Here is a 26,173-nt window from a genome sequence, read left to right on the forward strand (position 1 = left end):
TACGGCGGGTCGGCCCCTCCGCACGGAACGGAATAGTGGAGACGAGGTCACCTTCAGGCCAGAGGAAGGGACGGATGCAAAGATGGGGGCTGGAGTGGGCGGGAACACCCAGGGCAGACCAACAAAGAAGCTGCCACACTCGGCCGTGCCCCGTCTCCCCAGCGCCCCCGCCCTGTGGCTCAGAGCCGGCTCGCGAGTTGTCTGGAGCGCAAAGGCATCGCGTGAGCCTCCTGAATGCAGCCGCGGGACTCCTCGAGGGATCCCCGCCCAGCCGCTGCCCCATGCCCGCTCTCCTTCCTGATGTCAACTAGAAGCACCCGTCCCTTTAGCCGGGAAGGCTTTTACTCTCCTCCAGGTAGCTCTTCGCTGGCTGCTCGTACTCGTTGGTGTCTGGCCCAGTAGGCAGGGAGCAAGGCATGGAAGCAGCAGTTTCGGTTGGTCCAAGGACCAGCCCAGAGCAGGTGACAGTACGAAGCTCACTGCCGCTTTAAAGCAGCAGGCCCTGGGATCAATTCTCTTGGGTTCCAAGATCCTCTAGGGCAAGTCCCTTCATTTCCTTATTCTTGATGAGGACAAGGTGTTCTCCTCCTTGATGGGGCGAAGGGGGTCAGTAATAGAATCTACATAGAGTGGTATTGTAAGATTTAAATTGGTCTGAAGGATGCCCAGCACTCAGCTTCTGAGATAACGAGCAGGGTATGAAGAGGGCAGCTCCCTAGGCAGTCCCGGTACCTGTGGCAGAGCTTAGGAATCAAATGGGTGGATCTGGAGTCAGGCTGCCTGCCTTTCTGCCCTGTCCCAGAACTTCGTAGCTCTGTGCCTCCTTTGGGCAAGTTATTTAACTTCTCTGTTCTTCAGTTCATTTTTGGTAAAACTGGGATCATACCAACTGTTCCCATGAGGTTTGTCCTGAGGATTAGATGAGGTCAATATCTGATGCTTGGGAGGAGCTCAATGAATGTTTATTTTTACTTTTTTTCTCTTAAAATGAAGTCTTAATATCCTGCAACTCAGCTGTTGTTTTCTAATGACACTTGACAGGACTTCCTGGTGAAGGAAGAGGAAAGCCCAGCTCCAAGCCTGTGGGGAGCTGGAGGCTGGAAGGAGCCAGATGGGAGGAGCCTTGGGTCATGTCCTTCTCTGCCCAGGAGAGTCCTCCCCAGGTCTCCTCACTTGACGTCTTTGAAAGTGACTGTCTGCTCCAAGGAGGGGTGTTAGGGTTTCCCTGTTTCCCAAAGGACGTGGTATAGGAAGGCCCAGAGGTCAGTTCTCACTTCCTGTTGTCAGTAAGGTACATATCCAGAGGGTAAGCACTGGGGTTGAGGCCGCTGTGGACAGCATGTCCTGGTGGCTGTCTCGGGAAGCCAAAAGCAGAACTGCCTCCTCCACATTAAATGGCATTGGTAGGTGGCTTGAGGGATGGGGAGTGTCCCTGAAGGGAGTGCCTGCTCTTAGCAGATTCAAGAAACACTCAGGGTGCCCTGTAGTGTACCTGGCCCTGACCTGCTTCCCTGACCCATCAACAGGCTGGCCCAGTGCCTGTTCCTGAGGGTCCCAGGGGACTTTGTCATGAATAAGGCAGCACAGAGAGGAAGTATGAGTAGGTATGTCCAGGGGTGGGAACATGAGTTTTATTTGGGATCATTAGAAAAAAAAAATCACAGCAGCATCTGTGGGGTCAGAAGGACCAGAGGGTGGGAGGGAGTTGAAGGCAGAGGCAGCACTGAAAGACAGGCCTGTGGGTGGTGGGGTGAGGGCTCAGATACAGCCTTGAAGCTCACACTTCAGGGCCAGGCACTCCTTGCTCCACAGGGGATGGGGTTCCAAGGCAGAGGGGTGTTCCTTGAGGCCTTCAAGGCTGACTGGATGTCCTCTAGTCTCCTCCAATCTTGGTCTGGAAGAGAAGGTGATGATCATACACAGCTCTGGGGTCCCAGCCCTCAGTGGCCACTGTAAATGGGGTGGGACCAGCACCACCCTGACCTGAGGGGCTATTTTGTGAAGGAACTTGTTATTCAGGTCAAGTTCAGGAAGCTACAGAAGGTCAAGTCTCCCCCAAAGGACTCTGGTACCACAGGAGGAGAGTGGCAGGCCCGTGAGATATGGGGTTCCTACCTGAAAGCCTTCTTTGTGTTTTTTCAAGATTTATTTTTATTTTTTTATGCATACAAAAACGGGGGTGTAGGCAAGAGTTGTGGGGAGTGAGAGGATTCGCCAGAGACAGAATGGGGAGGAGAAAAGGCGGATCTACTGAAATACACTGCTGAGGGGAGCAGTGGGTAAGACAGGAGAGGTCTGCTGCACCAGGTGTCAGCTCCGTGGTGGGGGATGGAACTCATGCTGCAGTGGCTGGTGATAGCTTGATAGTGCTAAGACTTTAACCCCTGCACCACCAGGGAGAACCCTCCAAAGACTTCTTTGAAGGGAATCTTGCCCAGGGACCCACAGTGTACCCCAGGAGCCCAGCTCTTACCTCTTCAGCCAGTTCCTCTTCCGCTTTGGCTGCTTCATTCTCTTCTGGGGGTGTAGGTTCCAGGTCCTCCTGTAGGGTAGCAAAGTGGTTGTGGAATCTTGTAAAGGGTGCAGAGTCCTCAGTTGGTGGGCAGGACTAGACTGGGTGATCAGCCTGGACCCTGGTCTCAGCACCTACCTCTGGAGGGTCCTGCCATCTCCATGCTACCACAAGGCCATCCTGGACTGGGGGGCATGAACATGCACCACTGTATTAGCCAGAGTTGGGGCCTTTCTCCAGGCCAAGGGCAGGTGGTCACCTGCCTAGTCCTGCTGGCCCATAGTAGGTGCCTGAGGTCAGTGGCATGAGAAGTTCAGGTTCACACAGACTAGTCATAGACCCAAGGCACGTTACTGTTCTTAATCTCTTTGTGCCTCATTTCCTCACCCTGTCTCATGGTATTTTGTGACAATTAAAAGCTTACAATGAGTCACTAAGTATAAATTGCCTTAGGCACAGTCTGCTCTGTGGTAGGTGCTAGAACATCTCCTCCCAGCTGTCCTCCGGGGAGTGCCTCACTCCTTCCATGCTCTCTGCTGCTGTGCACTGGCACACACAAGTGCACGCACAAAGGCGGAGGTGAAGGGTGGGGTCAGATCCTGAACTGTTTTCAGTCACCAGAGGGCGCTGCTTCCTGACTTCTCCAGGGAGGTGACAGGCAGCCCACCAGGCCCCTGGGGGAGGCTGGACACTCTGGAGCTGTTAAGTGGGCAGCTTGAGCCTGGTGTTCACTGCCAAGACCCTGCCTGTCACCACGTGGGAGCCACGGGACCCTGCTTTCAGCTGTAAATGTGATCTCTCCTCTATGCTGAGCACCATCAAGAGGGTGTGGTTTTGATCCTCCCTTTCCAGTTGGGCCCCAGCTACGTCCTTTATAGGTATGAAATGAGGATTTCAGGCATTGATACATATTGAAAACACCAAGCACAAGCTGTGGGCCCCTAAATCTCTGATTTCCCATATATTAATGGGGTGATAATGCCTCCCCTCAAGCTGGCCTCTCCAGAGCCCCAGAGAAAGAATAGGACTAGTCTGAGAGCCAGACTGGGAACCAAGGTCTCACCTTGCGCACCACTCCAGTGTTGACCACGATGTTTTCTGCTTCCTCCACGGTCTTGTTGGCCACTGTGTTGACGCTGGTGACCACAGCCTCACTCACAGCATTGGCCTGCTCCTTGGTTTTCTCAGCCACTGTGGGAGGACTCTGGCTGGCCTTGGTTTTGATGCCCTTCCCACCCAAGCCTGGTCTGCTCAAGTCAGGCCAGAGCAGCCCCTCTTCCAGGGAACTTGAACTGTGGCCCTACTGGAGACCCTTTTTGCCCACGGGAATTCTGATGCTAATCGGGAGAATGGGAGGCCCACCCTACATCCAGGCTCAGGTTCTGGAAGAGTCTGGGTCCATGTACAGCTTGGGACATGGACTATAAGGTAAGGAGGGGTAAAGGGTACCAGAACACAGCAGTCCCTGGAGGTCCCACCATATCCCCTCATCACCAGCTCCTCACCTGAGGTCACACTCTGCACAACACCCTCCTTGGTCTTGGCTCCTGGGGAAGAAATGGAGGTGTCAGCCCAGACCTACTCCTCCAGGGGTTTGGAGGAAGGTGATCAGGGAAAACACACCACAGAATAGCAGGGCAGGCTCTAGGGTGGGTAGGGGGTGAATGGTGTCTGGGGGCTTTCAAAGGCCACTTCCTGCTGTGTCTAGAGGAAGAAGAAAAACGGGAAGTGGACAGGACAGGACAGGGCAGCGCTGGGAGAAAATTCAGGAGAGACCAGGTCTGAGATAGGGTCCGGACGACCACAACCTCCTCCGCCAGGTGTATCCTGGGCCCCAGAGCAGCTGGAGGACAGCAGAGGAAAGCTGAGTCAGGGGCTCAGCCCCCTCCTCTGAGGAAACTGAGGGGGGTGGGGCTGGTTAGGACAAAGAGTCTCACCCTCCAGCTCCACTCCTTCCCTCTGGGCAAAGTGGGAATCTATACCCCGGCTGCTGCTTCTTGGAGGGTGGGGACCCTACCTGGGCACCTGCCCACTTGACCCAAGGAGACTCCAGCCTTGAGTTCCCCTGGTTCTGTCTAAGGGGGTGGGTGCTGCCAGGCTGAAAGATGCTAGGGTGTGTTTGTGCATGCATTTTTGTCTGCGTAGATGGGTGTGTCTGAGGACTGATTACCCCTCCAGTTGCCCTGCCCCAGAAACCCCCCTGAAGAGCCTAACTTAACAGCCAGGTCCTCATCACCTCCCAAAATGCCTCCCTAGGACTAGGGGATATGGAGTCAGGCCCAAAACCTCCGAGCACCCTGGCCCCCAGCCACCAAGCTGCCCCGCCCTGGCAAGCCCTGCCACGCCCAGACTCACCCACATACATGACGCCTTCCTTGGTCTTCTCAGCAGCTTCTGTCACCCCCTGCTTGGTCTTCTCCACGGCACCCACCACACCCTCCTTGGCAATAGAGAAGCCCTTCTTGAAGACATCCATGGTGGTGACAGGGACGGGAGCCCGACACTACCGACTGTCGGCAGGCTGTGGCTGGAGCTGGCGCAAGTACTGCCGCAGCCGCTGTCCCTGCTGCTGCCTCTTATTGACGACAATGAAATATTGATGATGCAGCGACTGGCCGTGGGAGCCCAGCCAGCCAGGGCGGGGGCGGGGAAGGAGGGAAGGAGCGAGAAAGAGGGAAGGCGGATGCCCACCCGCCCCCTGTCTCCTTCCCCCTGGATGGGGCAGCAGGGTCCAGTCCCTTGGGCCTCAGCTGGTTCAAGCCTCCCCTCTGCTCCTGCCCTCCCAGGAGGGCTCACCGGGGGCTGGAAGCATCCTCAGCCATCACGGTTCCCCATTCATTCACTCACAGGGGCAGCTCTGGCCGGAAGCTCTCTGGCCCCGGGGCTGTTGTGTCTGGACATCTGGGGCAGACGGGGCTGAGAGAGGGAGGCAGTTTTGCTACCAGCACTCCAGACAGGGACAAGGTCAGGGACACACAGTCAAGAGTCATCCACCTTCCAGAACCACCTGTGCTGCCTGGCTTCTCCCCAGAAACATGGATCCCCCACCTGGGGTTCCCACCAGGAGGAAGTGGGCAAGGGCACAAAAGGGTATCCCTGGCCTCTGGCTACACCCTTTGGAGCCCTCAGGCAGCTCCTTTCTCCCTCTGAGCTTCACCCAGCTGCTGGTTCCCACAGCCCAGTGGTGGAGGCGCTGAGTAGGCATGAAATCCCCCACTTCCTGGCCACCAGCATGGGGGGGCTGCAGGGTCCCTGAGACTGACCCACAGATGTCTTGCAGCTTCACCTCCGCGCTTATGCTCTTCTGACTCCCAAGGAGCAGGCTCCCATGGGGCCTGGATGGGGGGCCACCTTCCTGTGTCTCCTACACCCCCAGTGTCCCTGAGTTCTCTCTGGCACAGGAACCTGCCTGCGATGTTGGCTGCCTCTATGGGGGCCAGGCAGTGGGGTGAGGGGCCGGACGAGACTTGCCGGGTGGGCCGGCCCAGGCCACTTCCTCTCTTTGTTGTCCTGTGCTTTCTTTTCCTTCTGAGACTTAACTTCATGACAACGTGACTGGCAGTTTCTGGAGTCATTTGCTGAGGCTGAGCCTGCCCAACTGCGACAATGATCCTGGTGCTGTTACTTGGTCTTGGGGGACCCCTAATTTGGGGTCTGCCTGGGGCCTGGGCTCAGGCCCCAGGTACCTGGTTCTCTGATCCACCTGACTCCAGACAGCCTGGGGCCTGGAGGGCAGAGGCTGAGGACACCAGCAACGACCCCATTAGACGGTAAGGAGGTTGAAATTCTTGTGGGAGGTTGTCATGGAAACCTGAGTGCCAGTTCAGCCAAAACAAGGCCTTTCTGGACCTCAGTCATCCATCTGTGACATGGGCTTGTGTAAACTACCTGCTGATCAGCTGTGAGACTGAGTGAGGTACTAGGTGCCAAACTGCCCTTCAAGGGGCCACCCCTAGGCAGTCAGGACTAGGTACCCCAGGCTAAGAACCACAGGAAGTCCCCTGCCTGACCCATAGCAGAGAACAGGGCCTGGGGTTTGGACAGGTTGGGAGCACTCCTTACTATCATCTACCCTGCATGGGGTGTTGAGGGGCTGTGGTTCCGGAAGTCTCCAGTTGGTGTGGCAGTGGCTTCGGCTGTTCAAAATGAGTTAGTTCTGAAAGCTGAGCCCTCGTGGGGTAGCCCAGCTAAGCCATAGAGAGGACTGATACTCCTAGGGGCTGGATTTTGTGTCTTCAACCTGGCAGAGATGTGCCCTACTCTATCTCTGGAACGAAAATAAAAAAGTCTCAACATCAAGCAAGCTGTTCTGTGCCTCTCTGGATATGTGCAGAACACTCCTCTGACTGACCAGGACGCCATTTTTCAGTGTTCTGTTTGTACAGGGCGAGGGGTCTGCCTGCTGGTAAGGTGCTGGGCCTGAGGTCTCTCCTCAGGATACTGTTAGAGCAGCAGGTGCCATTTGCTGGGCTAGGCACCTTGCCAGGTGTTAATCCTCCCAATAGCCTTGGTTACAGAGGAGAGGCCTGAGGCTCAGAGAGGCTAAGCAGCTGACCCACAGCCACACAGCTAGGAGAGCTGCAACTAGCACGTGAGTTGAAGTCCAGAGTTCATGCTGGGGTCCCTGGAGCACTCAGAGGCATCCCAGGACCCAGTATGCCTACCCCCACCCCCACCTCATAGACCGGTTACCTGAGAGCATCTATATGGATTTGGGGAGTAAAAGGGGGCAACTTAACACATACAGAGCCTCCCACCTGGCTGTCAGAGATTCATCTTTGTGTTGGCCTAGAGAATCAATGTTTCAGACAGTTCTATACAGCTCTGATGCTTCAAGGTGAATGTATTTGCTGGACCCACTCCCAAAAGAGAGTGCACACTGACCCTCAGAGGGGGAGGGGTTGGCTGTGTGGGGAGGATTGGCTGGAGGAGGACCTAGTGAGGGGTCTGTCACCCCTCTGTCCCCAACTCTGCTGAAGGCTGGGATGAGAATATGACTTCTGGTGGGAGAACCTGGACATGTAGCTCTGATTTCAGGACCAAGGACCAAGCCTTCCCTCCCCGAAACCATTAGCTCATGCCCAGTTTGTGGGCTGCCTGCCTTGTTTTGATGAAAAGGGACATGAAAGGGGGTCCAAATGGATGGAAAAGAGATGGTAGAAGCTCTTCTTCCTCTCCACCCCATCGACTGTGGGGCGGGACCATGTTCCCTTAGCCTGGGGAGAACAGGGCTTGTCCTCATGGGCTGCCCTCTGGTCCCTTTTGCGTTTGTGTGGTCCCAGTGTGTACAGAGCACCAGCAGTATGTACAAGGCCTTTATTTTATTTTATTTTATTTTATTTTATTTTATTTTATTTTATTTTATTATCATTATTTTTTAAGATTCATTTACTTATGCATACAGAGCTGGTGTACAGGTCAGAGATGCGGGGTCTGAGAGGATTCACCAGAGACAGAGTGGGGAACAGAACAGGCAGATTGACCAAGGCACACTGCTAGGGGAGGAGCAGGTGTGACAGGAGAGGTCTGCTGCGCCATGTGGGTTGCTCCCTGGTGGGTCAGGGATCGAACTCGTGCTGCAGAGGCTGTGGACTGCCTCACAGTGCGGTGCTCAACCCCTCGCGCCACCAGTGAGGACTCATTGTGTACCAGGCCTTTGGCCCAGGAATGCCCATGCAAGTGTCCCAAGCCCTGGATTTGGGGCTCCAGGGGATTGCATAGTTCTCTGGGGTTCCTTCCCATTACCCCAGAAGCCACGGTCCCCACAGGGCAAGCCCAAGTTGTCCAGGCCTCCAGAGGGGTTGGTGAGAAAGGAAGGAAACCCTGACCAGCTTCCTTGGGCTGATTGCTTCCCGTGATCCAGAGGAGGGAGAGGCGGAAACGCTGCTCCAGCCCCCTCCCACAACAGGGCAGGGGGTGCAGAACAGGCGCTGGGCACTCAGGAAGGGCCTGGCAAACTGCCGTGCCTGGCTTCCAGAGTCAGGCCTTTGCTGGCATGAGCCTCTCAGGCCTGTTTCTGGAGCCCAGGACCAGGGCAGGCCCTAGACACAGACCCAGATTAGACCCTTTCCAAGGACAAGACCAAGCAGACCAAGCTGGTGCTTTGCTGCCCTAGTCCCACTACTGTCAGCTCCCTAGGGGGCGGAGGGCATGGTTGAGTGCTTCCTAGGGCCCTGGGGACCTCATAAGGAGGAGGCACTTGTGCTCTCTGGCTTTGGTGGGGTGGAGAGAGCAGCAGTTTAGGATGTGGGCCCCACAGATGCTGAACTTCCTTCCCCACAGGACTGAACTTGTGATAGGGACCGAGCTGAGCCCCAGGCCAGGTGCCCCCATTCTGCACTGTTGCAACAACACTGACAGGTCACCACAGCTCTCTCCACTTTACAAGCCCTGAGGTACAGAGGGGTGGGGATGCTACCCAAGGCCACACAACTCTAAAGTAATGGGCAGAGTCCGGATCCACACCCATTGGGCTACAGAGCCCAGATGTCCTCTGTCCTGTCTCCCTCAAAGGGTGGAGGTATGGGAGACGCTGCTCTGGCCACCACTATTAGCTTTTCCCGACCCACGTGCAAGGAGCACTTTTCGATTTTTGCAATTGGGAGCTCAGAGCCCAGAGGAGTCACCCATGTCCTGGAGGTCACACAGGAGCAAGGTGAAGCCAAGGCTGCCTGTCTCTGGCCATGCCTGCACCTCCTGCACCTGTTTCTGCTCCTAAAGGCCCAGGGCCCCGGGCACAAACAGGGAAGAAGCCCTGGCCTGAGTCACACTTGGGGAACCATGGCTCCTGGCTTGATGCCGAGTGGGCCTTTGGCTTCTCTGCCAAGGTCCCTTTCTGGCTCAAAAACAGAGTTTTGCAAAATTCTCTCCTGAGTGGTCACATTCATGGCTGCATTCAGGATCCCAGAAAGCAAGAAGGCTAAGACACCCTTCCTCCCCAGGAAGACTTAAAGGGCAGACGGGGGTGGGATTTACTGGTTTGTTAAGAGCATTTAAGTGTCTCAGAGGTGGAAGCAGTAGCACATCCATAATTCAGGGGATTCCAGCTAATAGCCCTTTCCCTGCTTCACCTCAGCCGCCCCCCTCAACCCCCACCCTCACTCCCTGCCCCCAGGGAGGGACCTGGAGTAGGAATCCTCTTCACCTTTCCAGGACTAGGGGAAAGGTTTTACTCAAGGTCACCCTGAGTCTAGGGAGGGGGTGGGGGAGTCCCCCAGCAACTACTTAGCAACTCCAAGGGGATCAGCTGACTCTCTCCTACATGGGACAAGGCAGTAAGTGGTGGTCATGACAGAGGCCCAGCACAGGACCAAACCTGGCTGGCACTTGCCTCTCAACAGACCGCTGGGAGATGAGGACACCCATCATTTCTCCCCAAGGAAGGGTATAAAGAGGGAGAAGGCCTGAGACCAGAAGGGAGTGAGAACAATGGCATGCTTCATGCTTCACCCAGCTTGGCTGGGGGCTGGAGCTCAGAAGGACAGCAAGAAGCTGCCAAAAGCAGGAGGAAACCAAAGCAAAGGTCAGGAATGTTCCCAGGGCTTCTGGGCCAGCAGGCTGTACTGTGCCAAGGGGATGGGGATGCTGAGGGAGGGGGATTGTGGGCAGGGAGAATAGAGGCCATGAAAGCCAGAGTTTGGGCAGGTCAGGAGGGAAAGTTCCTGGGCAGGAAGGGTGGGCAGCACCACTTCTGGTTCCAGGAGCTGGACGTGGAAAGTCCCAGTCACTCCCTGGCAGGCTGGACCAGACCGGATGTGCCCAGGCAGCCTCTGCTGAAGTTGAGAGCACGTGCCAGGAGTGAACTTTGTTTAGAACATGTTTCTGAACCTCGACATTATTGACATTTGGAATTGGCTAATTCTTTGTTGTGCATGGCTGTCCTGTGCTTTGTAGGGTGTTTAGCAGCATCCTTGACCTCCACCCACTGGACGCCAGTAGCGCCCCCACACCCCCAGTCACGACAACTATAAATGTCTCAAGAAGTTGCCATATGCACATGGGGGAAGTTCCCTCTCCCTGGTTGAGAACCACTGACACAGAGAAACACTTTTCTCTAGGGCTGAGCCCAGGATTTCCATGGTCCCCAGGATGGAGGTGGGGTGGGAGTCGCAGATTTTGGTCCTTGGAACAGTCTGTGCAGACAAACATCTGGCCCACGATCCTAGAGTTCTGGGACAGCACTTTTACTGTCCACTGTTTCAGTGTTGAGTGAACATTCTTTGCTTCTGTCCCGATTTTTGATGTGTTCCCATTTCACCACTAACTGAATGGTTTTGTCAAATCCTCTGCCATGTTCCACCATTCATTACTTGGCTTTAGAGATGGTGTTGATAGGTGAGGTACACAAGATGGATAGACCTAGATACATGAGAAACTCCTATTGTCTTCCAAAATGCTCTACCTGTTCATCTGCATTTTCTCATCCAGATGGAAATGACTATAAATATATATATAATATATGTATATATATATATACACATTTAAGGTTTATTTTGTTATATACACCCATAGACAGGAATCAGAAAATTATGGCCAAATCTGCCCCCCTGTTTGCTTTTGTAAATTAAGTTTTAGTGGGAGCACAGCCACAGTCATTCATTTATATATTGTTAGTGACTGTTTTAGTGCTACAATGGCAGAGTTGAAACAAGAGTCCACATGTCCTGGGAAGTCTAAATCAGGGCCAACTTCTGGGACATATGAACTGAGCAGTCACAAAGGATCCAACACTCAGAAGGCCGCCATATTGGGTTTAATTTCTATTGTCTTGCTTTTTCATTTTGTATTGTGTCCTACAAATTAATTTGTCAGTCTTACGTAAAATACCTACTGTCTATCCCCAAAGAGAAACTTTTCTGGCCCTGTGAATTAGAGTCAAACCCTCTACAAATTTTGTTAAGACAATCAGAAGCCCCAGCTTACTCTGTTCCCCCAAAACAATGACCAAATATTAGGTGATTCTTTTGGCATTTACCTCTTATTTCTAAATAAGATATATACTCATACTGTTATGAGTATAATAATATATTCACATTGTTACTTGTTGAGAAGTGGCTTATCCATGCTTTTGCTCTCATTCTTTTTTTTTTTTTTTTAAAGGTTTATTTTTATTCATACAAGCACTGGGTATAGTCAGAAGCACGGGAGGGTGAGAGAATTCACCAGAGACAGAGTGGGAAGCAGAGCAGGCCGACAGACGAAATACACTGCTGGGGGGAGCAGCAGGCATGGCAAGAGAGGTCTGTCGCGCCACGTGGGACCCTCACCAGTGGCCGGGGATCGAACCGGCACTGCAGAGGCTGCGGGCAGCCTCGCAGCCCAGCGCTCAACCGCTGCGCCACCGGGGAGGCCCTTGCTCTCATTCTTACTCTGTACTCCAATCCCAACACACATGTATATGCATACATGCGTGTGCACATGTGCACACACACACAGGCCCTTCCCAGTCATCATTCCACAATATTGTCCTTATGAAAATTTACATTCATAAGACTATATATGCTACTGAGAGTTGAGACTTGAAAAAAAACTATGAGTCCTTTTTATATTTTCCTGCACAGTTACCTGATGTGGGACCTGGGAAGGGAAATGTTTTTGTTTTTTTTTAAACACCTTTATTGAGGAATAATTTACATATAACAAAATTCACCCATTTAAACATACAACTTAAAGATTTTTTAGTAAATTTACTGGGTGGTTTATCCAACACCATAATCCTATTTTGGAACATTTCCATTTTTCCAATAAAATCCCTCATGCCAATTTGCAGTTAATCTCCATTCCTAACCTCAGTTCCAGATAACCGTTAATCTACTTTCTCTATAGATCTCCCTTTGAATTATAAAACACTTGGTATTTGGGCTTGACTTTTTTCCACATTATACTTAAAATAATGTGTTCAACTAATTTTTTAAATTTTATTTTTATATCCCCATACAATTGCAACCCCCTTATTTTGACCCCAATCCCTCCTTTCCCCACCCCCACCCCCATAGAGTGTCTCTGGTTCATAGTTTGTTGATTTTGATATTTTCTTTTTTATAGTTATTCATTTTCCTGGTCCCTTATTTAAGTTTTCTAGATTCCTGCTATGAGTGAGACCATCCGGTATTTTTCTTTTTCTTTTTGGCTTATTTCGCTGAGCATGATCCCTTCCAGCGCCATCCATGTTGCTGCAAATTGCATGTGTTTATCTTTTTTGAATGCTGAGTAATATTCCATGGTGTATATGTACCACATCTTCTTGATCCAGTCATCTATTTTTGGGCATTTTGGTTGTTTCCAAAGCTTAGCTATTGTAAATAGTGCTGCTATAAACATAGCATATAGGGGTGCAGGTGTTCTTTGGAATTGATGTTTCTGTGTCCTTTGGGTAAATACCTAGGAGTGGAATTGCTGGATCATATGGAAGCTCTATGTTTAGTAGGTCCAGAAATCTCCACACAGCTCTCCACAGTGGTTGGACCAGTTTGCACTCCCACCAACAGTGCAGAAGAGTTCCTTTTTCTCCACAACCTCGCCAACATTTGTTGTTGCTAGTTTTTTTAATATGTGCCATTCTCACTGGGGTAAGATGGTATCTCATTGTAGTTTTGATTTGCATTTCCCTGATCACAAGTGATATTGAACATTTTTTCATATGCCTGTTGGCCATTTGCATTTCCTCTTCAGAGAAGTTTCTTTTTAGCTGGAAGAGAAATGTTTTGACAACTCACTTGTGGAAAATCTATTCTGCTCTCCTAACATTGATTGATAGTTGGGCTGGGTACAGCATTCCAACAGGAAATATTTTTCCTTCAGTATTTTGTAGGTAATTCTCCACTGTGTTCTAGTATTTGGTATTACTGTTGAGAGGTTCAAGGCCATTCTAATCACTGGGGTGTGTGTGTGTGTGTGTGTGTGTGTGTGTGTGTTGCTCTCTTCTGGAACATTTGATTCTTTTCAATGATTGATTCCCCCTGTTCTCCTTCTAGAATTTTAATGGCGTGGATGTTGGAATTCTTATGGTTTGGGTGTTGGTTTTCTATCTTTCTGACCTTTCCTCTTTTATTTCCCAACTCTCTTTGTTCTTCTTTCAGGGAAATTTCTTTAATTTAACTCTCTTTTAAATTTCTTTTGTATTTCCACTGTTATATTTTTAATTTCTAATTTTTATTCTCAGAGTGTTTTGCACCTATTTTTAAATACTTGTCTGTGTAAGTTCTCTTATCAATCTGGAAATATTAATGCAAACTCCAAGGAAGTACTCTTCTTCCTGCACCATCTGTTTTCTCTAAGTCGATTGTCTTCCATTTGCTTGTTTTGACCTTCCTCTTTGGTAATGCAGGTTTTCCTCACAGGTCATCTTTGGATTTTTGACTACTTAAGAATAGAGAGACTGCGGAACTGATTGGAAACTGAATGTCTCGATGGGGCATTCTAATCCATTTTGTCATAAGATGTTCTGCTGAGCTATTTCATAAGGGGGAACCCTTAATGTCAGCGTCCTTAGGTCTTTCCTCTTGACTTTGGTCATTTTCCTAACATGCTTTTTCAGTCTACTGCCAAGAAGTTTGGATGCCAGACTTCTGCATGCCAAGTGGGAAAGCATGCTGGGGGTCTCAGTTCTAAGTAGATATGGCCACTCAACTCCCCCTTAATCCCTCCCCCTGCTTCCCTAGAAGTATTTCTGCATGACAGTGTGTGATGTCTCCAGCATAGAGATCAGCTCCAAAGGATAAAATCACAGCCCTGACAGCCACTCCATCACCAAGGTCTCTGAACACTACCTTCTATTATCTCTCAAATATGACCATTTCTCTCCACCTCTTCCACCATCATCCAGTGAAAGCTTCCAACAACTTCTATCTGGACCTTGACACCACCACCTAAGTGCCCAGGAACCAGGGAGGCTCTGTCATGTCACATCCCTGCTTAAACCCTGCATGACTTTGATGACTTCAGGACAGTCCAGCTTCTCAGATGGCAGGAGAAACAACAGCCTGGCTTCTCATTACCTCCACAGCCTCCCACTGCAGACCCTCTCCTGTCCCCCTTTCAGTGGGACCACATGCCTCTATCACAGTTTCCAAGGCTTCATCTCCCTCTCTCCCCAATTATATCTCTTCCTGAAAGTCACCCCAGGTCCCAGCACCTGCCACACCATCTGACATTGCCTGCTCTTCCTTGGACTCTGAAGAGAAAAGCTGAACCTCCATATTGGCACCAAGGGCTGCTAAGCTTGAGCCCAGCACCTGGCATCCAGTTCAGTGTTGAACTGAACTGGGCCATGGAGGTCATTGCCACCTGCAACTCTGGTAGCTGACTGTTGGGGGAAGACCCTCTGACCCCTTCTGCTGAGCCCATCCAGCCTGCATCGGGTTAGTGAGCACCCTCCTGCTCCTAAGACCCACAACAGCATATACTGTGATGGCATCGAAGGGAGGGCTACCCCCCAGGTGTTCAGGACACTGTGTGCAATCCCCAAACCACCCTGTAAGACTGTGGTTTGGGCAATCTTTTCCAGAGGAGGGACTGCTTGGCCTGGCTGTCTTCCCTTACAGTTGTTTGAAAGCTATTTCCATAATGACCATAATGGGGCACAGCCAGAGAGCAGGTGCCCTCCCTGTGGCTAGGTCTCTGGTAAAGAAGATGTGATTAGTGATAGGATAATGCCGCGGTGCTCACTGAATATGTCAAGGTCCGGGGCTTGACACTCAGCTGCCCGCTTGGAGGAGCATATTACAATGTTCCTCTGATAGATGGGGAAATGGAAATACCCTAAGTGCCTTGCTCCAGGTCACACAGTCAGAAAGTATGAAGGACCCCAGCAGCACCATGCTGCCTCACTGGCACTGGGTGAAATAGTGACAGCCCTTCATGGCTCTATTGGCAATTTTGCTATGGGATTTGAGGGCAGGGTGTTCCTCAGCTTCCCTGCTGGCCTGGGGGAGGAGGGTCTCATAGATGATGGTGATCAGGCAATGTTTTGGAGCTTTTACTCTGGAGCTTGGAGTTAGGGATGAATAATGCAGAGCAGCACTTCCTCCTCAGGCTAATGGATTCCAGAATTCCTAGCAGTAGGTGGGGCAGGGAGCTGGACAGCCACTCTGCACTGCTATTCCCATTTGACCTCCAGGAAGAGTTGCTGGGCACCTGAGAACAGCTCAGCAACCCTCGCCTCTGGCTTGTTTTTTTCCCCAGTAATTGGTGCCCCTACCAGAAGTCCAGGCTGGTCACCTTCATAGCCGCTTGCAAAACAGAGAAATTCCTTGTCCACTCACAGCAGCTGTGTCCACCGGGGGCGCCGGACTGCCAGAGAGTCAAAGTCATGTGAGTAGTGTGGGGCAGGGTGGGCCCCTGGTCCAGGCCCTGCTCTGGCTCACCCTGGAGCTGCTGAGCTGGCCCTCTTCCCCCAGGTACCGCATGGCCCACAAACCAGTGTACCAGGTCAAGCAGAAGGTGCTGGCCTCCGTGGCCTGGAAGTGCTGCCCAGGCTTCGCAGGCCCTGACTGCCAGCATCACGGTAGGGCTCCCCATGGCCCCTTGCTCCCTTGACCTCTGACCCTAGAGGTCATGCTGCTCTGGGATCAATATTCCATGCCTCCTCTCTGCAGATTCCATGGCAATCCCTGAGCCTGCAGATCCAGGTGATGACCACCAGGAGCCGTGGGATAGGCCAGTCAGCCTTCAACCTGGTATGTTGCTTTCCTGGAAGGTGGAGAAGGGGCAGGCAGGCAGAAAGCACCCATGTGCCCAGGTTCTTTCTCCTCAGAGGCAGTGTCACTTCAGGAAAACTTTCAGAATCAACACAGATGCCTCTATGGCCCCTCCATTTCCTCAGCTCCATACCAAGGAGACCAGCCTCACAGGGCCTTAGTTACCTGCCTGCTGGCTAAGCAGATGCACCTTTTCCCTTGACCCATATTCTGGAACGGACAGTTTCATCTGGCACTTCCTTTCCCCCTGAAATGCACATACTCCAGGGCCTGAAAAAGCTTCCCACACCCCCCCAACCAGTGCCAGGAAGTCATGCTGTCCCTGGTGTCGAGGCAGCACAGGAGAACCACCAAGACATCGTTTGTGGAGACTTTCAAAGTTGGGGTGGTGAATGAATTTCATCATCCTATCTATTAACAAGAGAGGCCTAAAGTGATCCTGAGAGGCCATGCACATGGGGCTGAGGAAGAAAATGTGCCATGATTGATTAGTCATGGGTGCAAGGGGCAGGGTGAAGTTTTACTTGTCTTGCATTTGCCCTTCTGAGAGTAAAGGTTCTACAGATCCTCCTCAGAAGACAGCACATACCTCTTTGATCTCAACTCTGAAATCTTCTCCATACTTCATGATATACCCAGCCCTGAGCGCTAGCTCTTGACACCTATCTCTCATGTATCTCCAGGCCACCTAGCCACAGAGATCAGCAACAGCGCTCTGGGAGACCTTCAAAATGATGTTCAACAGGTGGCAGACAGCCCCTCAGACCTGTGGAAGGCCCTGCCAAGCAACCTCACAGCTACAATGACTGAGGCCAACCAGACTGAGGCTAATCAGACGGAGTTTGGTGAGGGGCAGGCGGAAGGGCTGAAGGGCTGAGTGGGAGGGGAGGTAAGAAGGCCCAGACCTCTGAAGTTCCCTCGTCTAGTCCCTACCCCTCCTCAGGACCATGTAAAAATGTGTGTCTGTTGCAGGGTTTCCAGGCAAATCCTTGGAGCAAGTGCTGCTGCTCCACATGGATACCTTCCTGCAAGGACATTTCAGCCCCATTTGGAGGAGCTTCAACCAAAGCCTGCACAGTCTCTCCCAGGCCATAAGAAACCTATCTCTTGATATGGAGGCCAACCAACAGGCCATCAAGAGAGTCCAGGAGAGTGCAGTGGCCAGGACTGACTTCCAGGAGCTCGGTACCAAATTTGAGACCAAGGTTGAGGAGAACGCCCAGAAAATGAGCCGGCTGCAGGAGGACATGGAGGACCGTCTGCATGCCCAGCAGCTTTCCCTGCAGCTCTCCCTCTCTGAGGTCCAGGGCAATGTGGACACGAAGCTGAAGAAGCTCCTTAAGGCCCAGGAATCCCTGGGGGTCAATGGCAGCTTGCTGGTGGCTACTGCAGGAGCAGCAGCCAGGCCAGAGCCAGAGAGCTTGCAGGCCAGACTGGGTCAGCTGCAGAGGAACCTCTCGGCTCTCCATGTGGCCACTGGCCGCAGGGAAGAGGAGTTACAGAGCACCCTGGCAGACATGCAGGCGACTCTGGCCCAGCATGTGAATGAGATCAAGGAGCTATATTCAGAATCTGATGAGACCTTCGATCAGATAACCAAGGTGGAGCGACTGGTGGAGGAACTACAGGTGAATCACACTGCATTGAGAGAGCTGCGGGTGATCCTGATGGAGAAGTCACTAATCATGGAGGAGAACAAGGAGGAGATGGAGCGGCAGCTCCTGGAGCTCAACCTCACCCTCCAGCACCTGCAGGGCGGCCACGCCGACCTCATCAAGTATGTCAAGGACTGCAACTGCCAGAAGCTCTACTTTGACTTGGATGTAATTCGGGAGGGCCAGAGGGACCATACGCGGGCCCTGGAGGAGACCCAGGTGAGCCTAGATGAGAGACGCCAGGAGGACGGCTCTTCCTTGCAGGCCCTGAGCAGCACCGTGGATGCTCTGTCACTGGCCATGGAGTCACACAAGGCAGATGGTGAGCGGGCCCGGGCCGAGACGTCGCGGCTCAGGAGCCAGCTGCGGACACTGGACAGCGAGGTAAACAAGCTGAAGGCCTCTGAAGTGGAGATCCGCCGCGAGATCCAACAGCTCCACAGCTCCTTCGCTGCCCTGTTGGAGGATGCACTGAGGCACGAGGCTGTGCTGGCCGCCCTCTTTGGGGAGGAGGTGATGGAGATGATGTCAGAGGAAGGGACTGGCCCTTTGCCCCTGCGCTATGAGCAGATCCGCGTGGCTCTGCAAGATGCCGCCAGCGGGCTGCAGGAGCAGGCGCTGGGCTGGGATGCCCTGGCTGCCCGGGTGACGACCCTGGAGCAGGCCATGGTGGGTAGTGGGCAGAGCAGGGCTGGGGGCCAAGTGCAGCCCCCGCTGCCGGCAGAGCACCTGGAGCCGAGCCACGATGCCTCAGGAGAGGAGGCCGGTGGGATGGATCTGGCTGGGCTGGCGCAGGAGCTCCAGCGCCTAAGTTCGGACATCAAGCAAGTAGGGCAGTGCTGTGAGGCTTCCTGGGCCACTTCTCTCAACAGCTCCCTCCAGGGCCTCCATGGAGCACTGGCCAGCACTGAGCTGGACTTAGAGCGGCACCAGAAGCTTTTCCACAGCCTCTTTGGGAACTTCCAAGGGCTCTTGGCAGCAAATGTCAGCCTGGATCTGGGAAAGCTGCAGGCCATGCTGAACAGGAAAGGGAAAAAGCAAAAGAAAGGTCTGGAAGCTCCCAAGAGGAGGGACAGGAAGCAAGTGGAGCCTCTGGCAGATACACATGTTGGAGGGCCAGTCACGGGCACCCTGGGAACAGAGCTCTGGGAGGCAGGTGAGTTTCTGGACCCAGGGAGACTAGGTGAATCTAGGAGAGGGTTGTCTGCAAGCACCTCTTCTGCCACATAGAAGGCAGGTGAGAGAGAGAGAGAGAGAGAGAGAGAGTGTGTGTGTGTGTGTGTGTACAGGTATTTATGTCACCTGCCAGTGGCAGCACACCATGGGAGGTGAATGCAGGAAGAGCTTTGGGCCCCAAAAGGAGCTCATTCTGCAAATATAGTTGACCCACCTTGCTGCTCTGCAACAGGTCCTCTGTGTAACCCTTTTTGGGCTTTGCCATATTGAATTATCATATCCACTCAACAATGTATTATTGCCATCTGACCCTGGAAACAGAATCAGTCAGGGGCATTGTCCTGCTCAGAGAGCCAGTAAGCAGCTACAGAGTGGCCCTGAACCCAGTCTGGCTGTCTCTAGAAGACTGGTCCCTGCAAGGTCCCAGGGCCCTGGGTTTGGGAAACTGGCTGAGGCTGAAACAATGTGCAGTCAGTCTCCCTAGCCACTCCCTGAATGTGGCTCACAAGTGACTCTCTCCTGCCAGTGAGGCTGGTGTTGGGACCACCTCCTCCCTCAGACCCGTGGACTTAGCCCAAGGCTGTCATCTGGGCTGTCTGTACTCTGTGTAGCCTGGCATGTGGAAAGTTTAAGGTCTTCCTCCTACTGACCCTACTTTATGGCCACAGAGGCCTGTATCTTCTTGGTAGTAGAGAGAGCACAGGCTATAAAACACCAGTTACTTGTCTCAGTTTCTCCTGCTGTAAAGTGGGAGACTCACTGCCTGCACCACAGGGCTATTACCAAGGGTAAGAGAGAAATTTACCAAGTGCCTAGCACTGGCTTGACATTTAGTAGAAACCAGTCAACATTTTCCATTTCCCCAGCATTTTCAGGGTGGAGGCTTTTTCTGCCTACACTAATTGTTCCATCATTTTCCCTCTTATGAGGGGGTGTAAGGTCTCAATATGCTAATGAATTTAGAATTTTCCTGAGCTTACCACTGAAATATTTTGTTGTTCTAATATAATGGTTTCCCACCAAAATTAAAAATTACCCTCTATCTTGCAGGAAGACTAGAGGGCTTGAATTTGTACCCTCCAGGCAAGCCCATTCTCTGTCAGCCTGTTAACAAATCAGTGAATCGCAACCCTTCCACCAGAAAGGTGCATGTCACTGAGTGGGGTCTCCCTCTACAGCCCAACTCCAGGCCGCAAGCAGGTTGGCGAGACGCAGGGGAGGGGGAGCCAAGCAACGGCAGGGGGCGCTCTAGGCCAGCCTTCCTTGGGCTGGACCAGCGCCCCACCTCCTGGGTGCTGGGGGAACTGCAGAACCAGCAGCAGGCCTTTGCCGAGACAGTCTTACACAAAGCGGCTGCTATTCTGAACTCTCCAATAATTCTCAGAAAATCTTCCAGAACTAGAGAAAAACAGCATTTTCTGTCTTTCACAGGGCTATTTCTGGAGTGGGAGCCAAAGAGCTGGCTCTCTAGCCCCATGACCTAAGTCACTAGCTGCTGTGCAGATTGCTCCTCCTTTCAGGCCTTGTTTTTACTCCTGGAGTAATGAAGAGTTTGTACTAACTCCATGCTCTTTCAGGGAACACGCGCGCCACGGCCTTGTCAGTGCCAAGGCCAGTGTCATGGCTGGGCCCCCCATTGGGTCCATCTCATGTCCAGCCCAGTCTTCCCGGCCCCGAGCCTCTTGGCCAGGCAGCCCACTTGACTCCTTCCTCACTGTAATTCACCCCCACACCCCCAAAAAGCAGTAAACAATTGCGATTCACTGACTTGTTAACAGGCTGACAGTTTCCTCCAGTTGCCTGCAGTGGGCAGGGGGCTGCACACCTACATTCTTTCTTATCCTCCTAAGGCTGGCTAAAGCACACCGTCAGGTGAGAAGAGCACCAGAAATTAGGAGACCCCAGGGCAGCTCCCTGCTGGTAATTTATTAGTGTGCCACCTTTCCCTTTCTGGGCCTCAGTTTCCCTATCTGTAATCCCAGGGCTCTGAAACATTCTGAAAACATTAAGATGACCAGCTTGAAAAGACTTTTCCTCCCCAGTCCCACCTGCTCTTCCTTCTCTAAGGTGCTGTGACAAAGCTCCAGGAATTTGCTTTTCTCTCTCCACTGCTCTGTGATTATCTCCAGTGTCGTATTATTACCTTGAGGAGCTGTCATGTTTTCTCTTTCCTCTGGGTATCACAAGATTCTTCTCAGGCAGCAGTAGTTTGGGAGTCAGCTGTGTTCCTTTTCCAGCCTGCCACTGGGCAACCAGCTAGGCACCTGATCTCCTCAATCAGTGGATCTGTTCTTGGAAACTAAGTGAACTGATGTTGATGGCAACAAAAGGAAGCCAGCCTGTGCACTGGAACTGTTCACTCCCTCTTACCATTTTAAGAAAACAAATGCCTTATTCAAGAGCCTACTGTACTTCTCTCCCTCCCTTGAGGGTGCTGGAAAGGAAAAGGGATGAAAGAAAAATGTACTTTAAAGTATACTCTAGAAGAGAACAGACTGTATCTATCTTCCCTTCTCTCAATTAGTGAAATACTGAGGTTTGGCCAGGTAGTTCCCACTCCCTGAGATACACTATCATTGGGAATATCTAGGTTACCTGAAGACAGAGACCTATTTCTAATGTTAAGCAGGTGAGGAAGCAGGTCTCAGGGCTTCATTTACCATCCAAAGGAAGGTGTCTTTCAGCACTTTCCTCCTGTGTTCCAGGCACCCCCGTGGCCTTCTACGCCAGCTTTTCAGAAGGGACAACGGCCCGGCAGACTGTGAAGTTCAACACTACTCACACCAACATTGGCAGCAGCTACTTTCCTGAACAGGGCTACTTCCGAGCCCCTGAGCGTGGGGTGTATATGTTTGCAATAAGCATTGAATTTGGCCCAGGGCCGGGCACCGGGCAGCTGGTGTTTGGAGGTCACCACCGAACCACAGTCTCTACCACCGAGGGCCAGAGGAGTGGAAGCACAGTGACGACCTTTGCCGTGGCTGAGCTGCAAAAGGGTGAGAGAGTATGGTTTGAGTTAACTCAGGGATCAGTAATAAAGAGAAGCCCACCAGGCACTGCATTCGGGGGTTTCCTGATATTCAAGACCTGAACACTGGACACAGCTCTGATGAGACTTCGGGGACTCACATAACTCTCCTGGGCCTGGAGCTCTGGCCAGGTTTGGTCTGGACACCATCCAGTGGGTCTAGCTCTTTCCCGGAGTTCTGCATGAACAGCGTGGCCTATGGGGCCTTCCTCTAGACACACTAGGTTTGGATATTTTTTAAGGACAAGGGCTAGGGTGCTTCCCTGGGCAGGATCTGACTAGGCACCTGTGAACCTGGGCCCACGTGCCTTTTGAGACAGCTTGTCTGTACTCCAGCCCTTTGGCACACCCTTTGTTCAGCCTTTTTGGTGTTTTGCTCCTCCTATGGTTGGAAACTTCCTTACAACACTTTAAACCTTTCTCCTTCCTCTTTTTCCTAATCTTGTGCTACAAAATCATTCCTCCCCAACCCCAGGAAGTGTATGTTTAAAATAGAGGTGACATCTTGGACAATAGTGGAACCAAATATTGGACCAATACTGGAACAAAATACCTCCAACCACTGCAGAGCAGCAGAAAACCAACCTGTTCAGTTTCTTTCAGTCAGAAATGGCAACAAAGGCTGCTAGAGCTAACCTAGGGAAACAAAACTGGTAACTTTTATCATCAATCCTTCCTTGACCTTATTTATCTGTGACTTTAATTTCACCTCGTTTTCTCCTTTCCTCATGCAGGGTAAAAGTCAAGACATGCCAACCATGAGCTAAAATGTATATAGCCTTCACCCTTTTTACTTCCTCTTATAGCTTATCATCATCCTAAATGTTAGCATCTCTAACCAGGAGGGGAGCTAAAAGAGGACATGAAGGAAAACTGTGAGAAAAATCTCCCTAAATGATGAAGAACATTAGAATAAAGTGATGCCTTTCAAATCTCTGCCTGGTTTACTTCTAGAGAATGAAAATATTTGATGAAGCAGATAGAACTATGGGACAAAATCAAACTACTTGGGATAAATGTGACATTCATAATTCTACCCCCTATTTTACTTAAATTTCAGTGAATTCTAAGTAAAACATTCAGAGGCCACCACAGTAGGCAATGACATTAATACTGGACTAGACATTACTACTCAGTAATGATTATTCCTGCAATATCAATACATGTATTTGTAAAATTACATATTCTAGAGGAAAGAGGTGTGAGATGTTAATCATTTAGCAGTTGGGGTTAATAAGGTTCCCAGCCCCTCTTACTGTATCCCAGGGGTCATTAATTCAAATAATTATCCCTCAGGATTTACCACTGAACTCTGTGTACTCAATAAGCTGAAGTCAGTGTCAAAAAGGAAGTGTTACGGGCTACACTGCCACAGATGGTTTAACTTTTTAACTCTTTTCACTTGTAGTATAAGGTGGTTAGTTTAATGATTCTCATTAAGTATTCTGGTACTTTATTATGCCGACCACAGGTTCAAGTCTCACGTATCTGCTCTTCCCTTTGGCCAAGTGCTCTTGGCCACTGCAGCTCAGATACCAAGATCAATCCTGACTCAAGGCACAATGTGTCTGTGTCATCCCTCATCAAAGATGGGAAAGCCAGCACAAGGTCACCCCTGCTTCTAGAAAGACCATGCTGTGTCTTCTTTTTGTTCAATCTTGCTCTTATTGGTCATGGTATGCTGACTAAGTAGAAACACTAGGGCAATGTAGTCTTTAAAAGATTTTCATTTAGAATTCATTGTACATAATTGGCAGAGTGAGTTGATCTCCATAAAGGGTACAGGTCTGCCAATCCTCATATGCCTGGTATTCAACAGGAGGTTGAAAGTGCTAACAGGTACATTCTGCCAGCAGTATCGGTAGATCATTCTAGGAAAGTCTCTGGAATGAGAACTGGAGAAACAACTGTCTTTTAGATAGCTGGCCCATGCAAATTTCACAAAACATACTATCAAGCTTAAGGGCATATTTTTCTCTTTAAACATTTCTAAAATTTGGATTCCAGGTAAGCAAGAAATCTAAAACTTAATCTGATAGATTTCTCTCTAAGTCATCTAATATCTTTGGGTGGAAATTCTTTTGGTACTCTACATATAGATTCCCCAGGCCAATGTAAAAATACCCTTCAATTGTGGCATCCAGAATAAGACAATGGGCCAAGCACAGAGTGGTATTATACCACCCTAAAACTGGTTGGAAAGATATAAAAGTATTCAAAAATAATGAAAAATAAAAGGCACCTTAAGCACAAATCAGGAAATTTTAATAACTAAATCCTGAAAAAGAGATCAAGTGTAAAATGCAACAGCAATAGGAAATCATAACCCCAAACATTTGAGACTGTTGGAGAGAAGGGAATGATTCCACAGGAGCCCCTAACACACGGGTGGAAAGCGGCAGATGAAGCAGTGGGCAGTCAGCTGCAGTGTGGCCTATCTTGAGCTAGAATAGTGCATGTTCCCTCATTACCGCCCCCCACCCCCAAACATAAACATACTGTTACAGGGTAGCTGGCTACCAACTATCCAGACACAAGACACTGCCACACTGAGATGTGTGAAATCTTACTGAAATCAATTCCCATGGGAGTCAATCCAAAGACATGTCTTCATAAACCATAGCATAGTGTCAAAATACCTCCAACCTTTATTCTTATTGCAGAACACTGTTAAGAGGATCTAACCTCTATTTAAAAAAAGTTTCTTAAAACTCTCCTTTTCTCTCACACTCTGGTATATCATGTTTATCTCAAAAACTTCAAAAACTCCTCTCCTAGCTGTAGCTGGAACACCGTTTTCCATTCAGAAAACTCTCTTGAACCTGGCCTGACAATGACAAACTTTTGGGGTGGGGTGAAGGGGAAAAGAATAGGGAAGGTACAAATCCCTTGAGTAGGTAAGGATTACTGTTCAAATTTGCTCTAACAGCACTCCCTGATAAAAAAAGGAAATTGAGGAACACAGAACTGAACTGGGATTCACTAATATAACGATGAGCAACTAGGCCCAAATTGCCAAATACCTGTGGAAAGCCAGCATCATGAAATGCCTGAAGATCCAAAAATCCACAAATGAAAATTCTGAAATGTTAATCTCTAGAAACAAAGGACAACTGGAAATTTAAGTCTTGATTATCTGTCAACATATCCTTGTTTCTAAATACCACACCCCACCCCCGCCCCCACAAAGGTATACCAGAGTGCCTAGAAAAAATGCATCTCCATGACTGAGCAAGTAAAGTACCAGAAACTGCAACATGTTAGTGTGCCAAAAGGTAGTAAGTGCTCAAAAAATGAAAGATATATGTCAACAGGACTCAGGCATTAGCTTGATGAACTCCTAGTTGCCAAGACTATGTTGATTTGACCATCAAGACAAATAATCATCTAATTGACTATTACTCATTAAATATAGATATTATGGTAACTCCAATCCAGACAAAGTAAAGAAAGGAAGGGAGGAAATAAAGAAATAACCCAGAAAATACGCCAGGCCCAAGGAAAGATTAACAGGACACAATAACAATGAGCAACAGAATGAATGTATCTAGGCAGGGCAAGTTTAAACATCAAAATATCCACATATACACAAAATATGTTAAACTACAAAGGACTGAGAAAAACACGTCAGACGTCCTACAGGCAACACGTTCAACTGCTTAAGAGAGCAAAATGAATTTACACATAACAGAAAATAGCCCCGACAGGTGATGAGACTGAGTACAGGAGGGAAAATGATATGCTGCACAACAAAAGCTATCCCCAGGCTTTATTTTCTCAAAGTTCAAACTTTTCTAAAAGCATTTTCTGCAGCAGGAACACCATAAGGTCAGATAAATGGATCCCATAACTCTAAGGAAAAGAACCTGGTCACAGGACAAGAAAGCATACCCTATACTAACCAAGAGAAAAAAATTTGGAAAAATTACCTGTCCAGGTAGTGAAATGCACACTGATCCACGGTGGGTAGGAGTGTAAAAAACGGCTCTACGCCGTATATAAGCAATATTTGCCAAAAACCTTCAACTTGAAAAAACCCTCAATCTTTCAAAGCTTTATATCCACTAGCCCCATTATAGGAATAGAACGTAAGAAAATAAAATAC

The 26,173-nt window shown here is 50.3% G+C and overlaps 2 protein-coding genes across 2 annotated transcripts; one reads left to right on the forward strand and one right to left on the reverse strand.

Annotated features, from left to right (window-relative positions):
• Positions 1-1,595: 1,595 nt before the first annotated feature.
• SNCG (synuclein gamma) lies at positions 1,596-4,995 on the reverse strand. The gene is made up of 5 exons (XM_084244900.1): positions 4,868-4,995; positions 4,018-4,059; positions 3,576-3,703; positions 2,474-2,542; positions 1,596-1,894 (listed from the first exon to the last, which is right to left on the reverse strand). Exons 1-5 carry the CDS (start codon positions 4,986-4,988, stop codon positions 1,874-1,876), a joined length of 381 nt encoding a protein of 126 aa, XP_084101026.1. The 5' UTR covers positions 4,989-4,995; the 3' UTR covers positions 1,596-1,873.
• A 975-nt stretch (positions 4,996-5,970) lies between these two features.
• Positions 5,971-22,131, forward strand: MMRN2 (multimerin 2; the record flags this gene model as incomplete). The annotated part of the gene is made up of 7 exons (XM_084245121.1): positions 5,971-6,282; positions 15,695-15,823; positions 15,910-16,016; positions 16,108-16,188; positions 16,893-17,054; positions 17,182-19,020; positions 21,746-22,131. Exons 1-7 carry the CDS (start codon positions 6,119-6,121, stop codon positions 22,129-22,131), a joined length of 2,868 nt encoding a protein of 955 aa, XP_084101247.1. The 5' UTR covers positions 5,971-6,118.
• Between the last annotated feature and the right edge of the window lie 4,042 nt (positions 22,132-26,173).

The sequence above is a fragment of the Talpa europaea genome, assembly GCF_964194135.1.
Source record: "Talpa europaea genome assembly, chromosome: 10".
NCBI lineage: Eukaryota > Metazoa > Chordata > Mammalia > Eulipotyphla > Talpidae > Talpa > Talpa europaea.